Source organism: Misgurnus anguillicaudatus, chromosome 19, assembly GCF_027580225.2.
Source record: "Misgurnus anguillicaudatus chromosome 19, ASM2758022v2, whole genome shotgun sequence".
Taxonomy (NCBI): Eukaryota; Metazoa; Chordata; class Actinopteri; order Cypriniformes; family Cobitidae; genus Misgurnus; species Misgurnus anguillicaudatus.
Genome location: NC_073355.2, coordinates 30,649,432 through 30,668,729, shown reverse-complemented (window position 1 = coordinate 30,668,729; position 19,298 = coordinate 30,649,432). Strand labels below are relative to the sequence as shown.

Here is a 19,298-nt window from a genome sequence, read left to right as displayed (position 1 = left end):
ACAGTTGCAAGTATTCTCCAGCGACTCTAGGGGTCCGAAAATGCATAGAGCGCCTTTAATCCCTAGTTTACTGATATAAGGTGTCCAGCTATTATAAAACTGATCTGGTTGATCAATGATCATTAACAAAACATGTTAAATATTCCAATGGGATTAGTTCCATTAAAGTCTTATGCCATCCAGATATAGTCGGAGTCTTATCACTTATCCATTTCAATAATATGTTTTTTTGTGTACTTACTGTACATATTGCTAAGAATATGTAATATAAATCCCTTAGTGTAAATACAAAATATCTCTATATTTTACTTTGTGTAAATAGAAAATATGCTATTATTACTTTACATAATATGCCGCTGCCACTATATTAAAAGTCAGAGTCACATTGAGCAAACATTTACAGCAAACAACAAAAAGTCAGAAAGTGTGTAAATGCATTTTTGAACTTCAAAATTAAAGTATAATTTTAGATAATTTAACTATGTTTTGCTCCTTACAATTTAATTATAATTGAGCAAATGTGTTTCACTGGTCATCATGAACTTTTCTGTAAACCACATTTAACTATAAAGTTTTTAGTTTATATTACCATAAATTCAGATGCAGGTCACATTTCAGCATTTTTTACCTACAGTAGATTTACCTACAGCTGACCATCAGTGAACTAGTAATTTATTAGTCTGTAGTTTGGTTTGATGGCTTATTATGCAACTGTCCTTGGCATCTGGCATCCATCCACAAAGTGACCCATTGACCCAAATGCTGTGGAATTTTGATATAGAGAGTTGGGCACCACAATGTGGAAAGAGTTTTCTCTACCAGCTTTAAAAAAAAAAAAAAAAGAAGTTGACCAGTGACTCATACAACAGATCAGCAATCACATCCTAACCATTAGGAAACACTGTCCTAGGTCTTTGAAAGTCAGGTGAGTTTAAGTAGGTTGCATTACGCCAAGTCACTTTTGAAAGCAAAGAAAAGGTTTGCTTTTCACCTTAACATACTAAAATAGGATTAGTTCACCTAGAAAAAATATTCTGTCATCATTTACTTTGAAAAACAAAATTTGTAGTTAGGTTAACTGACTGCCTTGATCCCCATTCAATTTGATTATATGGAAAAGCAGCAGTATTTCATAGAATTTTTCGCTATATGTTTTGAATTTAAAGAAATTTTGACACACACTAAAGTGTAATTTAGTTGTTACACCACTGTCAAAGACCTTGGGAATATTGATATTGCCTATACACAAATAGGCATGTGTTCACATGCACAGCAGGATTAATAGAATAACTGTAGATGGGTTCCGAGAAATTTTTACAGCCAATCAAATAGCGTGATGAGTGGGAAGGTCATTGGTACTCATAGTAAAGTAAGCACGCAAAGAGATAAAGAAATTACAAAGAGGTTAAAAAAATGCCATAGGCATTCCTTCTCAGGTGAAATTTAATAGCTGTGTAGATGACAGTTAGATAATGAGATGAATTACCGGCCTGTCAAATTCTGAATCTGTGCATAATTCTGTTTCCCACTTTCCTAATACTTACAGTTATCTTACCGTCTTGCATAATTTTGTTTTTTGCAATAATAGATTAAAAAATAAGGATTAAAACTGTCTAGACATTTCAGGAAGAATTGAGAGAGTATTAAGATGTGTTTATTTTATCACTGTTGTGATCATCATAAAGGCATCTGACACCTTGAAAACTTTCCACAACACAATTGGGACAGACCCCAGGCCCCCTCCACACCTCACCAGTCAAAAATGGAGAAGCTAGTTGGGTTATAATCACTAGTCTCTCCAACTGTGACGCATCAACACACCTCTTTTGTGTGTCACTCACAAGGTCTCTCTCTTTCAACAAGACTCTGTACTTTTCCACTCCCACCATTGGATAGCTCATAAGTCACTGTACTGGGGTCTTTCTCTTACAGTGAGAAAATACAGCTAGACCTGGCTGCCCCATGTCTGCATTCATCCATAATGGCCCTTTTTTGTTTTAAGGGTGTAGGCAAACTTTCCTTTATTAGGCCTAGGGGAGGGGCTCCCGAACCACAAAGTTTGCCCTGGGGCCTATGAATTTTAGTGGTTTTAGACAGTGGTCATGTCCCAGTTAAAGGTGTAGTTCAACCAAAAATGAAAATAATGTCATTAATGGCTCACCCTCATGTCGTTACAAACTCGTAAGACCTCCGTTCATCTTCAGAACACAGTTTGTCAGAATCCTGCCGGATCCTGTTGGTAGTTAAATCTAGTTTAGCATGGCAGGGTTCTGACAGTACATATGTTCTATGTGGGAAATGTGTGGTTGTAGTATTGGTTTATTCTGACCACGCATTTCCCGGGTCTCGTCACTTTTTCCCCGATCCCTTACTTGTGATTATTTTCCAGGTGTATGTCATTTGCTTTCTCCCTATTTAAGAGTCCTTGTGTGTGTTGTTCAGTACGGGTTCGTCTGTTGTTCTATCTTGTCTGATGCCAGTTGTTGTTTCGAGTTTGTTCCAGTTTCTAGTAAAGTATAGTTTGTTCTAGTTAAAGTTTAGTGTTTGGTTATATGTCTAGTTTAGTGAAGTTATGTGTTTTAGTGTTTTGATCAGTTTGTTTGCCCCATCGTGGGTTTTTGTTTTCTGTGTTTGTATTTAATAAATTATTATTATTATTTTGTATCCGTGTCTGCGTTTGGGTTCATCCTCCTGCCAAATTCCTGACAGAACGAACCCGTCAAAACTGAACCCAGCGGACCGGTATGGATATCTCCCAGTCCACCCAGCGAGCCACCCAGGCCCATTTATTGTTCGGTCTACGCCAGAAGGGGGCCGACATCAAGGCGTTCGCCTTTGAATTCCTTAAGACAGCGGGGGGTTCCGGTTTTAATGAGGCAGAATTAAAGACAGTATTCAACGGCTGCCTCGACAAACCCCTCAACCTCAGCGAGATGAGGTTGCTGAGACCTCTGGGCTTTCCGGACATGGTTAACTTTTTGATGAATCGACCTGAGCCCAGGGTCTCAGCCAAAGCCACTGACCCAGCCCCTTTGCCTCCTGTCCCGAGGGGTCCCATCATGGGATCAATAAGGCTGGGAAGTTCCGTTGCCCCCTCTCCGATCCCAGGGGGCTCTCTCTTACCTGTCACGGCTTCTGCACCTCGCCCGAGGAGAAAGAAGAGGAAGAAGGGGCTGATGTCACAGCCCTCTCCATCATCTCTCCTCGGGCAGCCAGCGCACCCGGAGCCGCCAGAGCGCCGAGAGCCGTCGACGCAGCCGCCAGAGCGCCGAGAGCCGTCGACGCAGCCGCCAGAGCGCCGAGAGCCGTCGACGCAGCCGCCAGAGCGCCGAGAGCCGTCGACGCAGCCGCCAGAGCGCCGAGAGCCGTCGACGCAGCCGCCAGAGCGCCGAGAGCCGTCGACGCAGCCGCCAGAGCGCCGAGAGCCGTCGACGCAGCCGCCAGAGCGCCGAGAGCCGTCGACGCAGCCGCCAGAGCGCCGAGAGCCGTCGACGCAGCCGCCAGAGCGCCGAGAGCCGTCGACGCAGCCGCCGGCGCCAACCCAGCCGTGTGCGCCGCCGGCGCCAACCCAGCCGTGTGCGCCGCCGGCGCCAACCCAGCCGTGTGCGCAGTCGGCGCAGCCACAGCCGTCTGCGCAACCCACGCAGCCACAGCCGTCGGGACCCAGAACTCATATCCCACCCAATCCCATCCAGTCTGGACCACCACCTTTTTTGAACTTTGTTGTTCCCCCACCCCCCCCTCCCTTGTTTATTGTTTTTGTTATCCCACCCCAACCCATTTGTTATCTTTTCTTGTCTGCCGATGTTGTTATTTGTTATGTTGTCTTGGTCCTTGTCTGTTTGTCTGTCTCTCGTGTCTCGTGTTTAGCGTTCCCCTTGAGGGCGTCTAGTAGCCGCCTTTTCGAGGGGGGCGTACTGTCAGAATCCTGCCGGATCCTGTTGGTAGTTAAATCTAGTTTAGCATGGCAGGGTTCTGACAGTACATATGTTCTATGTGGGAAATGTGTGGTTGTAGTATTGGTTTATTCTGACCACGCATTTCCCGGGTCTCGTCACTTTTTCCCCGATCCCTTACTTGTGATTATTTTCCAGGTGTATGTCATTTGCTTTCTCCCTATTTAAGAGTCCTTGTGTGTGTTGTTCAGTACGGGTTCGTCTGTTGTTCTATCTTGTCTGATGCCAGTTGTTGTTTCGAGTTTGTTCCAGTTTCTAGTAAAGTATAGTTTGTTCTAGTTAAAGTTTAGTGTTTGGTTATATGTCTAGTTTAGTGAAGTTATGTGTTTTAGTGTTTTGATCAGTTTGTTTGCCCCATCGTGGGTTTTTGTTTTCTGTGTTTGTATTTAATAAATTATTATTATTATTTTGTATCCGTGTCTGCGTTTGGGTTCATCCTCCTGCCAAATTCCTGACAGAGTTTAAGATGTTTTAAACCCTAAAAGCCTTTTGACCCTTCATTGAAAATCTACGTACGGTATACTGTCCATGTTCAGAAAGGAAATAAAAACATCATCAAAGTAGTCCATGTGACATCAGTGGGTCAGTTAGAATGTGTTGAAGCATCGAAAATACATTTTGGTCCAAAAAGAACAAAAATTACGACTTTATTCAGCATTGTCTTCTCTTCTGCGTTTGCTGTGAAGCACATGCGCGAGACTAAAGTCACGGCTGACGTGTTATCTGGTGCGCCCCAGCTGTTTTTTTGTGCCCCGGGCTTCGTTTACAGTCTGAGGGAGATGCACGCTGTACGTTTGGAAAAAAATTTCGCAAACATGTCTGAGGATAACACGTCATCTGCGTCACTGCAGTCACGTGACTTTAGTCTCGCGCATGCGCTTCACAACAGAGAAGACAAGAGAAGACAATGCTGAATTAAGTCATAATTTTTTGTTATTTTTGGACCGAAATGTATTTTCGATGCTTCAACACATTCTAACTGATCCACTGATGTCACATGGACTACTTTGATGATGTTTTTATTACCTTTCTGAACATGGACAGTATACCGTACGTAGATTTTCAATGAAGGGTCAACAAACTTTCAGACTAAATATAAAACATCTTAAACTAATTTCCGAAGATGAACGGAGGTCTTACAAGTTTGGAACGACATGAGGGTGAGTTATTAATTACATTATTTTCATTTTTGGGTGAACTATCCCTTTAAAGTTAGTAGGGCTGGACGGTATATCAAGTTTTGGTAATTTATCAAATCTCAAATGAAAGCCTGTTCATTTTATTTTGATCATAAGCTGGTTTAATAAAGGTGAATGTGACATCTCGCATGAGGTTTTAACTTGCATGCTAACATTTATTCCACTTTGTAGAAAATATTTGAGATATTTATTGTATGTAGCAATTCATCCCAAAATTACAGAGATATGCATTTTGGGCAGTATCACCCAGCGCTTATCTGCACTGCAGTACTTTATGCAAGTAAAAAAAACTTTTCTTGTGATGTGTACTGGTGAATGTCCAAATTCTCAGTCATCTTGAAGGATAAGGCAAACTCATAGCCAAGTAAACAGCTTTGCTGAACAAAAGCAGTTTGGAGTGCTTGTCACCTAAAATGACCTAAACTAGATTAGTTACTTTTGCTGCTTTTAATGTATGATGCTGTTAGGAATAACCATAAAATACATTTACATTTATGCATTTATGCAAAGTGACTTACAGTGTATCACAAGGTATACATTTTTATTATCATACCTCTGGGTTGAAACCCATAACTTTTTGTGCTGTTAATGCAATGCTCCACCACTTAACAAAACGTTGCTCGTACATTTGTCATAAATGTTCTGTTTTTTTAAACATCATTCTGGAGCCACACCAGACGACCATCTATAGTAAAGAGCTTTTTCAGTTTCCAGTAGTTAGAAATAAACTGCAGTTAAAATAATGTTGTTCAGGTCTGTTTGTTTGAGCTGTGGGACAATTCAGCAATACAAGGGCAGTCTGTGTATATAAATAAATAGGTCTAATCTGAAATAGTACTTTTTGTTAAAATTAGTTATGCGGAATATGCGCCAAAGGGGTACTTTGTGGGAGTAGGTTGAATCTCTTGTGCATGTGTGCCGTAGTTGTGGGTTTTCTCTGTTTGCTGTTACATATTTGGCTTGAGCTGTGTGCAAGCATTCAATGTTAGAAGAAATATCAAGATTATGGGGCACCATTTTGTTATGCAGCAGACTTCTGTGTTTGCCTTGTACTGCTAAATGTTAGGATTATAGCTGTGAGATAAAAACAGATTTAGACATAAATGAGCATTTTATCTCTTATTCTTTTATTATTATTTTTAATACGGTCTTGTTTGAAATCAGACACTACTGTATATGAAATATTTGAAGAGCCACTAATCGCAACGTCTGACAAAAATGACATAATGATATTAACCGAATGCTCTCGGGATGTATTATACGTTCATTAAATACTTGAAATCAGTTTAATCCCGTCCTCGGGCCATTCAAAAAATACAGGTTTGTCAGAAAAGACAGTTAAGAGTGACTTGAGAGAGATAGGGTGGGATTGGGAAACGACCTTGGATCACATTCAAACTTGGGTTTCTTTTGAGTACTTTTATCGCACCTTTTTTACATTTTGGATTTCTGACTTTCATCATTTGCAATGTTTCTAGCTGCATCTTTAGTGATTTTGCAACCATTTCTTGTCTAGAGAGTAGATTTTTTACAAGTGTTTTTTTCCAAAAAAACTTGCATGCACTTAAAGGGTTTTGCAGCGAAAGACAGTCAAATTTGTTGACATTTGTGAAAATATGGCATTTCAATTACTGATTCCATTGCCATTAAAGTGAAATTACTATACCTAAACATGAGACCCCTGATAAAAATGCTTATTTACAAGTATACATTTCAGACACACTTAGGCTATGTTTACAATAAATGTGTTTATCCTTTAAAACACGTTACTTTTGCTACATTTACGCGTTTCATTTACACTAAACCACCGTTTTCGACCCTCATAAACGGATTTGTTCGCAAACGCTGCAGACCTGTTTTAGTTTGAAAACTCAGACATTGCGCTGCAGTGTAAATGAACGTAGACGGAGTCTTATGTTAACGAACAGCTGATGTTAACGTGACAGCGCATCATTTTCAAAGTAAAAATTATTTTTATTCATGTAACAGAGGTTTACCAAAAATAGTAAACATCTACCAACCAGCTATTATAAACGCTATATCAGATTGTTTTAACATGTATCTTATAGATAATGTCTGTTTTATATTTATGTTTGAGTATTGTTGGGTTTGAAAATTGTTGTAATGTTGTTTATGTTTTGTTTAAATTTAGTTAGCTTATTACGAAAGGTAGACTGTAATTTTAAACGCCATATAGGGCGTTGTAAAGGCCAATATGAAGGGAGAATTGTAATGGTTTTGTTTGCTACTTTAAAATGAATTTCGTTTCATATAATTCGTCTCTTAATTTTAGTAGATTTTTTGTTGATAAGTTTTGTGAATATAAATGAATAAAAACAGTAAAATCAACGTCAAATTAATATTTAATGCTCGTTTAGCCGTTTGCGCTTTTTGCTATTTCTGTGTTGCTAGCGGAGGACGTGCACGTACCTTGCACACTTTTAAAAATTAACGCCATATTCATTTTTATTAATTAATTGCACACTGAACAGCGACAGGTATGGGAAGATAAGTTATTTGGTGGTTACCTCTTATTATGTTTGATTGAAGTTTGCATTTGCTGAAATTTATTTTCCGCTAAGTTCGCTACTGTTTAGTACTGTTCACTTAAATGCTTCCTTTTTAAATCATAAAGACCTTTCTGTTTGGTTTATAAAATCAAAATTAACCTATTAATTATATTAGTATATTATAGGGGGGAGCTGAAGACTTTCCCAAACACATTTTTATAGGTTCAAAAATAGTGTCTGTTGTACTTGCCGTCAAAGGATCCAGGTAGGGCTGGGCGATTAATCGAAATCGAACCGCAATCGCGATGTGCAACGTTGCGATTAGCAAATCGCGAAAGGATGCGATATGATGCGATTTGAGAAATATGCAGAGAGGCTTTGTGACAGTCTAACCAATTGAGCGAGCGCAAGTATGTTTGTGCTTTCTCCGTGAGAGGCACGTCAACCATAACAGCGCTTCTCCTAAACTGACGAGGGGTTTCAATTTAAAGCATGCGCGCAGCCTGTGTCTCTCAATGCTTGTTAAATACTCGTGCCCGTTTCCCTATTGCAAGACTTTGCGTCTCCCACAACAGACAAGGGGCCCTATCTTGCACCCAGCGCAATTGACTTTGTCAGTGACGCATGTATCATTTCGTATTTTGCACCGGCGCACAGCGGGTTTTTCCCTCCACAGACGCACGTCGGCAAACTAGGGAATGAACTTGCGCTCCCTGGGCGGTTCAGCACAAAAAAGGAGGCGTGCTCCGGCGCAAACCATCTCTTATGCTATTTTGCAGTTTCAAAAAACAATTGCGCTACTAACCAAAAAAAACTAGTCTAAAGTCAGTGGCGCGTTGCGCGTGGTTCATTATGCTATTTTAAGGGCGCATGCTTGACCATAATGTATAGCGTGCACAACGCGCATTGCTTATCTAATCTACACAGATGCAACAGTTATTTTTGCAAATCATAAATTGTTACAATAAAAAATTTAAGATAAGGGAAATCATCATAAATTGTTACAATAAAAAATATTAATACATGAGATAAGGGAAATCATATGGTGAGCATTGTGGTGATAGTTTTTATTTATTTTGTGTGGCAGCGTTAAACAATTATCATGCAAATAACGATTAAAATATTTTCATAAGTTTGTTGTGTGACTGTATTACGTTTATTTTATGTAAATAATAATTAAAATGTTTTCAAAAGAAAACTTTATGTATATGAACTTGATTTGTAAGTGTAGGCTACTTTGGGGTTGGACCTTGCGTTTCTTGTGTCCGATTTCAAGCCCTCAAACCCCTTCAGCTGTGAGGGTGGACGCAGCGATGTCCTCCTGTGTGCCCGGCGTGCCCGATTTATGCTGGCAAGCTTGGGATCCCCCCGTCTCCTGACATCATTGCACTGCTTGGCGCAGCTGATGAGACAATTGCGGCTATTTCCTCTCACGCCTGTTTAACAGACGCTGATTTGAGCGGGTTTCTCCTATCCTCATACAAAACAACTTCTCTGTCTTTGACTGCTCTTACAAGAACGTGGGTCTCCTCGGCTGTGAACCGCTCCTGGCGTGCGCCTGGTAAATCCGTCATAATAATAGCAACCCGCCATGGAACTTGCGCCCTTGCGTTTAAAGGGAATGTTGGATAGCGTTCTGATTGGTTTATTTGACGTTACGCCCAAACCACACCTATGAATAATGAACCTACTTCAGACCAACCCCTTATTGATTTGCGCCCGGCGCAAGACTTATTTCTCCCGCCGTGAAAATAGCAACAGCGCCCAAGATCCGCCCACAAAGTCACTTGCGCTCTGCGCTTCGCACTTGCGTTTCAGATCGTTAAAATAGGGCCCAAGGTGTTTAAACTTGACGCACACGCGCAGCCTGTGTCTCTCAATGCTTGTTAAATACTCGTGCCCGTTTCCCTATTGCAAGACTTTGCGCGTGCGTCTTCCACAACAGACAAGGTGTTTAAACTTGACGCACACGCGCAGCCTGTGTCTCTATGCTTATTAAATACTCCCGCCTGTCTCCGCAAGTCCGCATCGCAAGTCTTCACGCCCGCGTCTCTCAAAACTGATGATGCGTTTTACACACACACACGCCCAACAATGCTTACAAGCCTGGCTCCTTATTTAAAACAAACTAAAATACCATTTTACTGGGTTGCTAATGTCACTTGAATGAAATGACATGACATTGAACGCATTTGGATTTTATATTCATTTTAAAAATCCCAAATGTAGCTTTTTTATATTTTGATAGTTATGAAGTTGAGTATTACAGTTCTTTGTTTACAAAAACAAACAAACATGCATTCAAATCTTTTCAGTAAAACTCAGTCACCCATTTAAATATTTTATATTTTAAAGTTGCAGCTATAATGAACCCACTTATTTAAATACTGTTACAGTGTTAGTCCAAGCTAAAGATCATTTTACATTTCATACAATAAGAAGTGTTAATTATATTCTTAATTTCTTCACAAAAAAACAAAACAAAACAAAAACATAAGAATACAGTTAAATCACCAGACCCATAAGCAATATCATTAAGATCTAACGATCTAAAGAGGCAGATGCACATTGCATCTGCAACAAAATTTAATCGCAAATCGAATCGCAATCGCAATTCCTGGTAGAAAAGGCGCAATTAGATTTTTCCCCTAAATCGCACAGCCCTAGATCCAGGTATGAATTTTTGTCAATATCGCACACCCCTAGGCTGCATAAATGCGCAAAGGTAAGCTATTATTAGAGTAATAAGTTATTTTACACTTTTATGCGCATGCCCAGTTACGTGATTGGTCATGTTTCTTGCGTTTATGGTCGTGTATAGTGTGGATGAAGATTCTTTTAAAAATGCCAGTATAAATGAGGATTGTTTTATTTTAAAATGCCGTTTTAAAACGCAAATGCTCTAATGTAAACAGGGCCTAAGACAGACTGCACAAATTCACATGTTACACTTTGAGAACTTTGCAAACATTTGAATATTACAAACAAATTACAGAATTGTGGCTAAAGTCTTAATGAAGATCTATGAAGTTCAGACACATTTTCGCTCTGGTTTTCTGCTGTAAGCAGGGCCGCATTAACACTGTAAGGGGCCCCTGGGCTTTATCATTTTGTGTGGCCCTTTATCCACCAGAATTGCAGCCTACATTCACACAATCTTTATAATCACTAAGTGCAAGTTGCTTTTATTTTGCTGGAATAAATGGAATTACAAAATATTAAAAACATATCAGAATGCCCGCAATATACACAAATATCACTGCATAACATGCACATAGTCCTAGGTGACCCGAATAGTCTAAGATTCGATGCTTTGACAGGAGAAGCCTGATTCGACTACTGCACAGTCAATTGTCGCAGATGTGTTATAAAATTGAGGATCATTTCATTTTGGCTGTATAAGAGTGCACAGTATCTGATTTCACATTTAACAGCCTTCTCCCAATATAAAAAATATACATCCTATTATGATAATACTAAGTAAATAATATAGTAGCTTTTAATAAATATTTTTAAAGTCTGTTAATAGCCTAAATCCCGTGACAGGGCTCGACGTCCATATCCAGAAACCATTGCAAAGTCTCTTTGTTTCTGCAATTAAAAAGACAAAACAGGTAATTCTATACTTTTGTTATTTTAAAATTAATTTTAATATTTCCTTGTTTTTATTTAATTTATAGATTATTTAGTGTTATCTGATTAAACTATTTGTGGGTTTTATTCCCCTGCGCATTTAGGCATTTTGCACCCATGTTCTGCACCTATTGATTCTGACTTTATTTTGTTTTTATTTTTTATTAATTATAAAGGTAAATTCTGATATAATTTAAGCTCTGTAAGTTTTGGATTGCTTTTCGTTGTGTCGATGTTGCGCGGTTGCATGCTGTCACATTCAACTTAGCCGAACGTGCTAGGTGCTCTGCGTGATCATATTTAGGCATTCATCAAACGTAACATCAAAAAACGGATATAAGTTTTAAAATGTATTTAAAAAGGCTGCTTAACTTGTCAAAAGTTGAGCTACAAAACAGGTAAGCCGTTTTTGTGAATACAGAGATGATCAAAGTGAAAGTAAGCAATCAGATATTTTTGTGCAAAATAATAAAGCATATATAGTGTCTATAAAATCCTTAATTTCAGTGTTTTTTGGTTATAAATGAACCGTTTAAGTAATTGTATATAAAGCTTGTTTTTTATAATTTACAGTAACAAACTGTATGTAATTTCTCGTCTTTTATTTCCTTGCCACGCTAAATCTCAAAATGAAACGATCGCTGAACTTAGCCGTGGCTTCCGAGGCAGAATCTAATTTGTTATTTATTAGATTTAGTTATCAAAAATGTTTTGTGTAATATCTTTGTTTGCTGTTCTGTACATCTTGGCTTTAAAATGTTACGAGGAATCATTTAATGAATGTTTATATACACGTTGTCTTTCATATTAAGATAAAAACGCGTCCTCAGTTTAGTCTTTGTTCATCACTTGAAAGGCACTTTTGGTCACTTTATCAGAAAGCTGTCTGTGTTGCCTTCAGAAATGCAATAATGGATATTTCAGACAGAAATTTTAAAAAGCGCACTAATGATTGCAGGGTAGCCTATAGTAAGTGAGAGATTTTCTTGCGCAGGAACTGCATTCACGCACGGACATTCAAAGCAAAGCGATTAAGCATAATTTTAAAGGGAGTATCAACTTTTTATAAAATGCGGCAGTTATTTTTTTCCGGCAACTCGGGGCCCTTCCCAGCCCGAGGCCCTGGGCTTAAGCCCAGGTAAGCCCATGCATTAATGCGGCCCTGGCTGTAAGCGGTAATGCCGTAATCTTTTATTTACTGTACAAAGTGAGAAGCAGAAAAATGATAGCTGGAGAGAAGGAGGGAGATGTTGATGTAGGATGGAGACTCGACAAGCTCCAACGTACATTAAGACAAACAATGAAGGCATTCACTGCTCTCCAGGGAAGGACGCGAGAGGGAAACGGGTAAAGCAAATAAATAGAATGAGAGAGGCAGGTCAGGAGAAATAAAGGTTAGCGGTTCCCACTGCTTTTCTGTGAAACTAGTGAGCAGGTCCAAGAAGGAGATTTACAGAGAAACATATCTTAAAGCTTAAACATCTGTTACAACTGTGATCTATATGAAGTTTCCCAAGCTTTGAAAAAGTCACCACTTAACATTATAAAGCTGCTTATAGGTAAAAAGACATAAAGCTCTTTGCTGGACTGATTTATTAATACTGTGTGATGTCTTCTTTAGATGGAGAAGCCACCGTTGCCCAGTGACGAGGATGGCTGTAGACTGGCTGAAGGCCGTTCGGACCTGGCTCTGGTCTCTCTAGATGATGGTGAGGCTTTGGGTGTTGAGCAGCAGGGAGATGACAGGCCTGCTTGGGATAGTAAGATACAGTATGTGCTCGCCCAGGTGGGCTTCAGTGTTGGCCTGGGAAATGTCTGGAGGTTCCCTTACCTCTGTCACCAAAATGGAGGAGGTGGGTGTCCTTATTAGGCAGTCTTACACATTTGGCATTAAATAAAATGTCATTTACGTTATTCATCTATCTGCAGGTGCATTTATGCTACTGTACGTGATGCTGTTGCTCATTATTGGGGTTCCTTTGTTCTTCATGGAGTTGGCCGCTGGGCAGAGCATCCGCCAGGGCAGCATCGGGGTCTGGAAACACATCTCACCTCGTCTCGCAGGCATCGGCTACTCTAGCTGCATGGTAAAATGCACATAGACATGCATAGCTGTGGACAAGCACGCTGTTATACTGTGTGCATAATGTGAAAATCTGCAGGTATTTTACATTCTGTATTAAGGTAATAGACAGTGTTATGTTAGATAAACTTAAGTTGTTTCTTCTTTCTAAGAGGAAGTGGGATTTCATGGGTGCAGCTGAATATTTGTGATTGTATGATAATGTACATGCTTCACCAGTTAGATCAGATAGCAAAAGTTCAAGTACCAATCATTCACGACTACTGCAATATGACAATTTGACCTTTTTTTAAAGTACCCACTTGTTTTTAGGTGTGCTTCTTTGTGGCCCTGTATTATAATGTGATCATTGCGTGGGCACTGTTTTATATGGGAAATTCATTTCAATATCCATTGCCGTGGGAAAAGTGCCCTGTCGATCTGATCACAAACCAGACAGGTGTGTTATTCACACTTACAGACAATACACATTTACACTACCTGCACATTTGATATTACAGGTCTTCATTTAGCTGTTTTCTAAGAAATCATTTTGTTATGTTTTAGTGAAGGAATGTGCGGCAAGCTCTCCTACCTCCTATTTCTGGTTCAGGAAGGCTTTGGACATCTCAGACTCCATAGATCAGTCAGGAGAATTTAACGCCATCATGACTGGTTGTCTTCTTGCTGCCTGGGCCGTAGTGTGTCTTGCTATGATCAAAGGCATCAAGTCTTCTGCAAGGGTAAACACACACACGCACATGCACGCCCGCACACACCAAAAGTTTTAGGTCTTAATCTGTTCCATATTCTGTGCAGCATTTTTAAAGACAAAAACATAAAATAAGTTTTTATGTATCAGTGGTTTAAACAAGCAATAAAGTAAGAATTAAACATTTGCAGGAATTTTGAATTATTTGACACAAGGGTAGTTTTCCCCAAAAATGTTTAGTTACTTTCATGTCATTCTAAACCTACATGACTTTCTTTGTTGATCGCAGGTTTGTAAGACTTAAACCTGGTCAACTAACTGGTGATAAATTAATTTACGGGTAAACTGTTCCTTTTCTCCAGGTGATGTATTTCTCTTCTGTGTTCCCTTACGCTGTGCTAATCTGTTTTCTCATCCGGGGGCTCATGTTGGATGGGGCGATAGATGGCATCAAGTACATGTTTTATCCTAAGGTAAAAAGAGAGTCATAATCCAGTGCAAAAAATGTAAAATAAAAAATATCAGGTATTAGTATTTATAATGATGAGTACCAGCTTTATTTTGTATCTGCACTATATTAAATTATGCATTACTCTTTTGAAGTGAAAATTTAGCCTGTTGCTGTTTAATTTTAGTCATTTTATCATTGCATAAAATAAAACAAAACGGCAAACCTTATGGTGCCTCCACCCACAAAACACAACCAGTGAATAAAATATAAACATAACAAAACACAATAACACAATTGACAAAAAAACAATTTGAAAATGGACTCATTTTCCAGCTCCCCTAGAGTTAAACATTTGCGTTTTACCATTTTGGAATCCATTCAGCTGATCTCCGGTTCTGCCGGTACAACTTTTAGCATAGCTTAGCATAATCCATTGAATCTGATTAGACCATTAGCATCACGCTAAAAAAATGACCAAAGAGTTTCAATATTTTTCCTATTTAAAACTTGACTCTTCTACAGTTAGATCGTGTACTAAGACTGACGGAAAATTAAAAATTGCGATTTTTCTAGGCCGATATGGCTAGGAACAGGGAGATCGGCTGAATGGATTTGGAGGTGGTGAAGCTTAAATGTTTGGCTCTAGGGGAGCTGGAAAATGACCATATTTTTAAAAAAGTGGAGTGTTTCTTTACTGCAGTTAAAATCGATAAAATTTCCCTGGCATATTACTTTTTTTTAGTATTATTTAATTGAGAAAATTGTTTACTTAAAGTTATGCTTGGTGTACAGTGGGTTTTTCAGCATTATCTATCTACAAACATGTCGTTGTCTGATACAACGTATGGATAAAATGCGCTCTTTAGAGCAGTTTGTCTGTTCAGGGCTACTGTAGAAACATGGCGGCGACTTCCATTTAAGGAGTTGTATGTAGATAAAACGTCTCATTCTAAGGTAATAAAAACAATATAGTTCATTATGTAAGGTCATTATACACAACTGATAATATAGTTATGTACACTCACATAATTTTTAAGGATTAAGGAATAAGGATTATTAGGAACACCTGTTCAATTTCTCATTAATGCAATTTTCTAATGAACCAATCACATTGCAGTTGCTTCAGTGCATTTAGGGGTGTGGTCCTGGTCAAGACAATCTCCTGAACTCCAAACTGAATGTCAGAATGGGAAAGAAAGGTGTTTTGAGCGTGGCATGGTTGTTGGTGCCAGATGGGCCGGTCTGAGTATTTCACAATCTGCTCAGTTACTGGGATTTTCACGCACAACTTTCTATGGTTTACAAAGAATGGTGTGAAAAGGGAAAAACATCCAGTATGCGGCAGTCCTGTGGGCGAAAATGCCTTGTTGATGCTAGAGGTCAGAGGAGAATGGGCCGACTGATTCAAGCTGATAGAAGAGCAACTTTCACTGAAATAACCACTTTGTTCCAACCGAGGTATGCAGCAAAGCATTTGTGAAGCCACAACACGCACAACCTTGAGGTGGATGGGCTAAAACAGCAGAAGACCCCACCGGGTACCACTCATCTCCACTACCAATAGGAAAAAGAGGCTACAATTTGCACGAGCTCACAAAAATTGGACAGTTGAAGATTGGAAAAATGGTTTCTTGAACATGACAATGAGTTCACTGTACTTAAATGGCCCCCACAATCACGAGATCTCAACCCAATAGAGCATCTTTGGGATGTGGTGGAACGGGAGCTTCGTGCCCTGGATGGGCATCCCACAAATCTCCATCAACTGCAAGATGCTATCCTATCAATATATTTCTAAAGAATGCTTTCAGCACCTTGTTGAATCAATGCTATGTAGAATTAAGGCAGTGTTGCAGGCGTAAGAGGGTCAAACACAGTATTAGTATGGTGTTCCTAATAATCCTTTAGGGGAGTGTATATTAGATTGCATTTCTGTCAAAAGATCCTTTTAAAAAATCCCACATTGCACTTTTAAGGCAATTTAAGGCATTTTAAATTTGTTTACAGTTATGTTAAAACTTTAAAAAAAAACAAGTATGTTCAATAACATATTTATTTTTGCACCAGTATAGAAAGTGAATGAATTCATGAATTTTGAGATTTCACTGGTTTTAGTATACTGACTAATAAAGTGTAGGTTTCATGACATCTTCACTGTGTATTTAACCTGCTGAAAAACATTGCGTTTATGATTTTTTATCTCTTTTTCAGCTGGAGATTTGGGGAGAGGTGCAGGTGTGGCGGCAGGCAGCGACGCAGGTGTTTTTTGCCTTGGGTCTCGGTTACGGCTCTGTGATTGCTTATTCATCCTACAACCCTGTACATAATAACTGCCACCGTGATGCCCTTATGGTCTCTGGCATCAACTTCATGACATCAGTGTTGGCCTCTCTTGTCGTCTTTGTGGTCCTCGGTTTCAGAGCCAAGAACATTGCGCTAAAATGTGTTCAAACGTGAGTGAGTGCTTGTGTGTATAAAGAGGGGTTTTTTTCAAATGAATTTCTGTCTGTGTTTTTCCAACCTGTGTGAATTATATGTTATATGTTCATAAATTTGTCACAGTTTTCAAACTGTGGGTCGGGACCCACCTTTGGGTGCATAGTGGGATAAGGTGGGTTGCACAATGTCGCTTGGATGTAATGTCAGTAGTGAACAGTGGCGGACAATGACTCCTTTTTTCGAGGATGCTCGATGCGAAGTTCCTCATCACATGTATGTAGCCCGTCATGTGTGTGGTCAAGATATGTGTTCTGTGCGTCGAGTGATCCTATGTGCATCACGTGTCTTGTCGAGGTGGGTGCCTGCTGCAGACGCGTCTAAGGGTTTTGTGATGGAAGAGATGCTCGCGTTTGTCAGATACTCGCAATCTCATGCCTAATCAGAGTTTACTGTTAAAGAAATGTATTGCGTGTGTTTTGTGAACGTGAGCATCTCCTCTATCACAAACGGTTTCGACGCGTGTGCAGCAGGCACCCACCCTGACAAAACACGTGATGCACATGATCATGACGCAACAAACACATCTTTTGAAAACACGAGCAACACACATGACACTCCGAACACATATTTTAAATTTGCGCCCCTCGGATAAGCAGTCACGGTGGTGAATGACACAAAAAATATTCATTCAAGTGGGTCGTGAAATGAAAAGTTTGTTTATTTTTTGTTCATTATGGTGTTTTATCAAATGTTTATGTCACTCTGCAGTAATGTGGCCACACTGGCACAAACGGCAGCAACAGGTTCATCCCAGCATTGGTGGCCATGGTTTAACATGTCTGACCCCAAATCCGTAGATCTTCAGGAATACCGAGAATGGTACGGCCATTATGGAAGTATGCTAGGGTCGAATATAACGGACTGTGACCTGGAAAGAGAAATGAGCAAGGTAGGTTTCTCTCTTTGTTTGTTACCCATATGCTTAAGTCCATATTTAGGTTTGTTAAATATCATAAGTAGTATTGTATCTACTTGTTGATACCTCTCCATCATCTGTCCATCTCTCTCAGGGTGTGGAGGGGACGGGTTTGGCGTTTATAGCATTCACAGAATCAATGGCTTTGTTTCCTGCAAGTCCGTTTTGGTCCGCTTTGTTCTTTCTCATGCTGTTAAATCTGGGTCTTTCCACCATGTTCGGCACAATGCAGGGGATTCTCACCCCACTTATGGACAACTTCAGAGCACTGGGGCGCCACAAGACCATGTTAACGGGTACACACATAACTTTCCTCTTCCTAAATGCACTGTAGACCGTTTTAAATGGCAACTGCAAGTAGTAGAACCGAATTAGGCAATTCATCTTTTCTTGTTATTTTGGCATTGTGGATTGCAGTGTGCAGCTGTATCCTGGGCTTCATCATTGGCCTGCTCTTTACTCAAAAAAGTGGCAACTATTTTGTGACGATGTTTGACGATTATTCCGCCACATTGCCTCTGATCATCGTTGTCATTTTTGAGACCATCAGCGTTGCTTGGATTTATGGTGCTAATCGGTGAGACAAAGACATTAGACTAATATGCATAATATTTAAAGTTATTTATTTTTATCTAGAGTGATTGCACCTCCGGCTGTATTTTGATTCTCATAGTGTGTCTTGCAGGTTCTTGGACGATATTGAGGTGATGCTACAATGGCGCCCTCCGGTGGTGTATCGCTACTTGTGGAAATATGTGTGCCCACTTGGTATGATAGGGCTGCTGGCTGCTAGTCTTCTTCGTATGGTCTTCAAAAGACCCACTTACACAGCGTGGGACCACAGCACGGTAACATACATACTTATACAAGTTTATGAAATGGATTGTTTTACAGATAAAGATTGTGATTCTCTCTCTTTGTCAGGGTTCTGAAACTAGTCTCGAGTACCCTGACTGGGCACTGGCAATGCTCTCCATGCTTATCATCACAGCAACGCTCCCTGTTCCCATTGGCTACCTCATCTCGTTTCTCAAGAATAGGTGGAGCCAAACCGCGGAAGAGGGCGAAGCTGAGCGTCCAAGAGAACATTACACCAAATGCAATTCCACAGATGAAGAACCAAATAATCATCACTCTCCACAGAATGAAAACGGTAGTCAACACCATTCCACTTTCCTGACTCGGAGTATCGAGCACTACAGACTGATCCCACAACGGGAGGATGCTGAGGAAGAGGAAGACACAGTGGTATGAGACACGGGAAAAGGTGGACAGGCAGGGACATGACATGCAGTAAGAGATAAACAGGTGGTTTGCACATATAGACAGTGAGCAGAACAATAAAACTATTTATTAACCA

At 39.8% G+C, this 19,298-nt stretch overlaps 1 protein-coding gene across 1 annotated transcript in view; it reads left to right on the top strand.

Moving 5' to 3' along the window:
* slc6a16a (solute carrier family 6 member 16a) overlaps nt 1–19,298 on the top strand; it is a 23,524-nt gene extending 4,226 nt beyond the window's left edge. Inside the window, exons 2-12 of the mRNA XM_055194278.2 lie at nt 12,920–13,151; nt 13,228–13,385; nt 13,694–13,820; nt 13,928–14,103; nt 14,435–14,545; nt 16,735–16,976; nt 17,731–17,911; nt 18,033–18,234; nt 18,356–18,515; nt 18,624–18,786; nt 18,863–19,298. Coding sequence (XP_055050253.2) covers nt 12,920–13,151; nt 13,228–13,385; nt 13,694–13,820; nt 13,928–14,103; nt 14,435–14,545; nt 16,735–16,976; nt 17,731–17,911; nt 18,033–18,234; nt 18,356–18,515; nt 18,624–18,786; nt 18,863–19,192 — 2,082 coding nt within the window. The 3' untranslated portion in view covers nt 19,193–19,298. The remainder of the gene's footprint in view (nt 1–12,919; nt 13,152–13,227; nt 13,386–13,693; nt 13,821–13,927; nt 14,104–14,434; nt 14,546–16,734; nt 16,977–17,730; nt 17,912–18,032; nt 18,235–18,355; nt 18,516–18,623; nt 18,787–18,862) is intronic.